Source organism: Cryptomeria japonica, unplaced genomic scaffold (genome assembly GCF_030272615.1).
Source record: "Cryptomeria japonica unplaced genomic scaffold, Sugi_1.0 HiC_scaffold_2677, whole genome shotgun sequence".
Lineage (NCBI taxonomy): Eukaryota > Viridiplantae > Streptophyta > Pinopsida > Cupressales > Cupressaceae > Cryptomeria > Cryptomeria japonica.
In genome coordinates this window covers 1-3517 of record NW_026730939.1, presented here as the reverse complement: position 1 = coordinate 3517, position 3517 = coordinate 1, and the positions used below count along the sequence as shown (strand labels likewise).

The 3517-nt window shown below is 30.7% G+C and overlaps 1 protein-coding gene across 1 annotated transcript; it reads left to right on the top strand.

The window, feature by feature from the left end:
• Positions 1-1365: 1365 nt before the first annotated feature.
• Positions 1366-2342, top strand: LOC131033616 (WUSCHEL-related homeobox 6-like). Its single transcript, XM_059216418.1, has 3 exons — positions 1366-1499; positions 1641-1853; positions 2183-2342. The coding sequence occupies exons 1-3, from the start codon at positions 1478-1480 to the stop codon at positions 2269-2271; spliced, it is 324 nt and encodes a 107-aa protein (XP_059072401.1). The 5' UTR covers positions 1366-1477; the 3' UTR covers positions 2272-2342.
• The last annotated feature ends 1175 nt before the right edge of the window (positions 2343-3517 follow it).

Here is a 3517-nt window from a genome sequence, read left to right as displayed (position 1 = left end):
TTATCTTGTTCATAGAAACCATCCCCTCTTCATAGTCCTCTGCATCTCTTGAAACTCTAGCTCCTCCCCTGCTCCTACTCTCGCTCCCTACCTTTTGTATTAATAAATATAATACTGTTGTTGTTGTTACACAAAAATCATCATTTCATTCTTGAATCCAAGTTAAAAAATACAGAGATGGAGTTCTTCATTATTATTAATTATATATTTAATAAATATATTTTGAAACATTATATTATTTTTTTATTTATAATTTATTAAAAAATTATAGACATTTTTAAAATATTAAAATTATTCTTTAAAAAATAAAAAATAAAACATAAAAATAAAATAATATTTCCTTTTTTCATTTATATAATTATTATATCATTTATTTATTTTTGATTAAGGGAAAACATCTTTCAATAACATAAACAATTATTTAAAAATAGAAATGATTCATTTTCTTAGAAAAAATATATTTTTTCCCTATCTACTGTGCATATTCATTGGATCATTTATTTGCCATTCTCCTTTAAAATACAATATTTTTTCTCTTAGATACATAATCATTAGCTCATTTATTTACCACCACCATAAGTTTGTTACAACATTATAGAAAGAGTTCTTTAAAAATGGAATTTATGTTTTTTATTTAAAATAAAATTAAAAAAGAAATAATATTTCTCATCCTTGTCTTATATAACCATTAGATCATGTGAGATTAGTTTAGTGAAAAATTATAGAAATACCTTATTGAAAAATCCAAAATTTGGATTATTTTCTAAAATAAAATTAAAAGTAAATATATAATATTTTTGTTACCTAGCATATATAACCATGAGATCACTTATTTACCATGGGTATAATTTCAGTGGAAAATTATAGAAAAAAGTTTACATTCCTCATATATAATCATCATATCACTTGTTTATCATGCCACATAAGTTTAGTGGAGAACTACATAAACAACTTCTATATTTCCCTTACTTACCCTGCATAATAATAAATCACTTATTTACTGCGGGACAAAAGTTTACTGAAAAACTATAGAAACAACTCTTTGGAATTCTAAATTACCCTTTTTCATTTATAATAATACAAAAATAATAAAATAATATTTCTCTAATCTATCCTAATAACGGTTAGATGAGAGGTGAAGTTTATTGGAACATTATAGAAACAACTCTTTGGAAATTGAAATTATGGATTCACCTTTAAAATTAAATCATATTTCTCTCAGTGTCTTAATTAACTATTAGATGGATTAGATCCTAATTAACTATTGGATGGATTAGGTCACCGACTTTGAAAATTTCCATTTATCCATTCACCTATTTAATTTGTTCCATAGATCCATTTTCTCCAATCTCTCCTCCTCTTTCGCAATCCCTTCACTTGTTTGAGTGGTCTAGAAGGTGCAATCTTGTGAGCTAAGATCAGAGAGCAAGTTCAGAAATTTTGTGTTGCAGGGTTGCGATAGTGAAAAAAGATTTAAATGGATCAAGGCAAGTCTATGGGTAAGTGAATGAGCCTTTCAGTTTTGAAATCAATTTTTTCCCATTTTTGACATTACAATCACCGTCTTTTTATCTTTTTGTGTTTTCCCTCTATACTTCTTTCTACTATAGTGCCTAAATGGGTTTGTTCCTGGAATGTAGTGGAGAGCACAAGCAATGGACACCTGCCCAAAAGATGGAAGCCAAATTTAGAACAAAGGCGGATATTAGAGTCCATATTTGCTACTGGAACCAAAAACACAAGAAGGGAACGGATAGCTCAGATTACTGCTGTGCTACAACAATATGGCAGAGTGGAACAAAGAAATGTTTTCTATTGGTTTCAAAATGCAAATAATCGAAACAAGCTTTGTAGTATGTGTTTTTTTTTTATTACTTGGGCAATATGTACAGACTATTATAAAAGAAAGTAATGGCTTTACACGTTATCTCAAATGTAATCTGTTTAGTTTTTTTTTTTCCTTTTCTATACAATCCTAATGAGAGGCATTTATTTTTCAGTTTCCAAACTACTCCAATCTATGGTACTACTAAATCATCTCTATTCGGACCAAAGAAAGCTAACGAAATATTTTTGAAGGTAAGGATTATAATTCCTTGTTCCGATACATTTAAGAGTTTGTAGAAAGAATCATTGCATTATAAAAGTTCATATATGTTAACTCACGTTCATGCGTATGCAGGAAGAAGAAGAGAGTGGACGGTTTCAGAGGAATTCACCAACAGATGTTTCCGAATTAGCAACTTTGCAATTATTTCCTTTACATCCTGATAAAGGAGGAAGTACTTAACAGCCGAAGAAACTTTATGAGATTTTTGGCAACTGATTATTGGGTTTTTAAGAGTGGAGAAAATGTATTTGTATCTGCAACATTAGCTTTTGTGAATGTCTAACACTGGCTAATCTTTATTGACAGTTGATTAATTTATAAGGGTTTTCAAGATTAGCTTTTGCGACAATCTTTGCATAGCTGAAAATTGCCGTTGATCTCAATGAATAATTTTGGTTTACAAATATTTTTCATTCCTATTTATGGTTTGAAAAACATGCAGCAAATTCTTCAATGCTTAGATAAATACATTATTCATATAGTGAACAATGGCATTTTGGATCTATTAGATGTAATCAATATACCGAATTGTCGGTGTCTTTTGAAAGAGATTGTTTCATTTTTCTACTTTCATTCGTGTCTAACTAAAACTAAAATTCCTTTTAGCATTTCTGAAAACTTCCATAACCAACCATGGAGAAATACAGTGAGATTATGTAACATAATCTTAGCATAAGAAAAGGAATACCCAAATTTTAAGGTGTTGTTATGGAAGCATGGAGAAATACAGTGAGAGTATGGAAGAAGAGGCTTTCTGCAGCACGTTTCTGGTAGATTATGGAAGCATTCCAATTCTAACATTAAGGGGATTTTATTTAGGTTAAAACTCTTTGTACTGCTGTGATTCAATGGAAACCTTAGTAAATGAAAGGGGGCAAACAATAAGATGGTAGCTTTTAATGTCAAAAGCGGTGACAGATTGCATAACGGTTCACTGGAAGTATTGGGAAGGGCCGAGATGCATCTGGTAGAGAATGGAAGAAGGTTTTTATTGTACATAATGAACATCCTTTTTTTCTCTATTTCCAATACTAGGTTGATGCACGAGCATCCTTTTCCTCCCATTCCCGAGTAGAGTGTGTCACGCGTGGTGGATTTTGTTCAGGGCAAAGATCTTTGCTAGTACATGAAAGGTGACAAACAATAATAAGATGGCAGCTTTTGAAGGCGGTGAGTAGAGCAGCTTTTGGAGAGTGTTGATAAGCTTGTGTACTCAATTGAGATTGTAGAGCATGACAAAAGGTTCGTAGTTTCTGGGTTGATCCATATCGACCATTGAGAAATACAGTAACATATAAAAAAAGGAAACACCTAAATTTTTGGGTGGCGTAATTGTAAAGATTAGAAAGAGTCGAGAAAACAATAACAGAAATAGAAAAGCAATAAGAAGAGACAACACACGATTTA

Excerpts from the sequence above, each read along its gene's own strand:
- LOC131033616 (XM_059216418.1), top strand. The coding sequence starts at position 1,478 with ATGGATCAAGGCAAGTCTATGG. Across the intron at positions 1,500-1,640 it reads GGATCAAGGCAAGTCTATGG|TGGAGAGCACAAGCAATGGA; the intron begins GTAAGTGAATGA and ends CCTGGAATGTAG. Across the intron at positions 1,854-2,182 it reads TAATCGAAACAAGCTTTGTA|GAAGAAGAAGAGAGTGGACG; the intron begins GTATGTGTTTTT and ends ATGCGTATGCAG.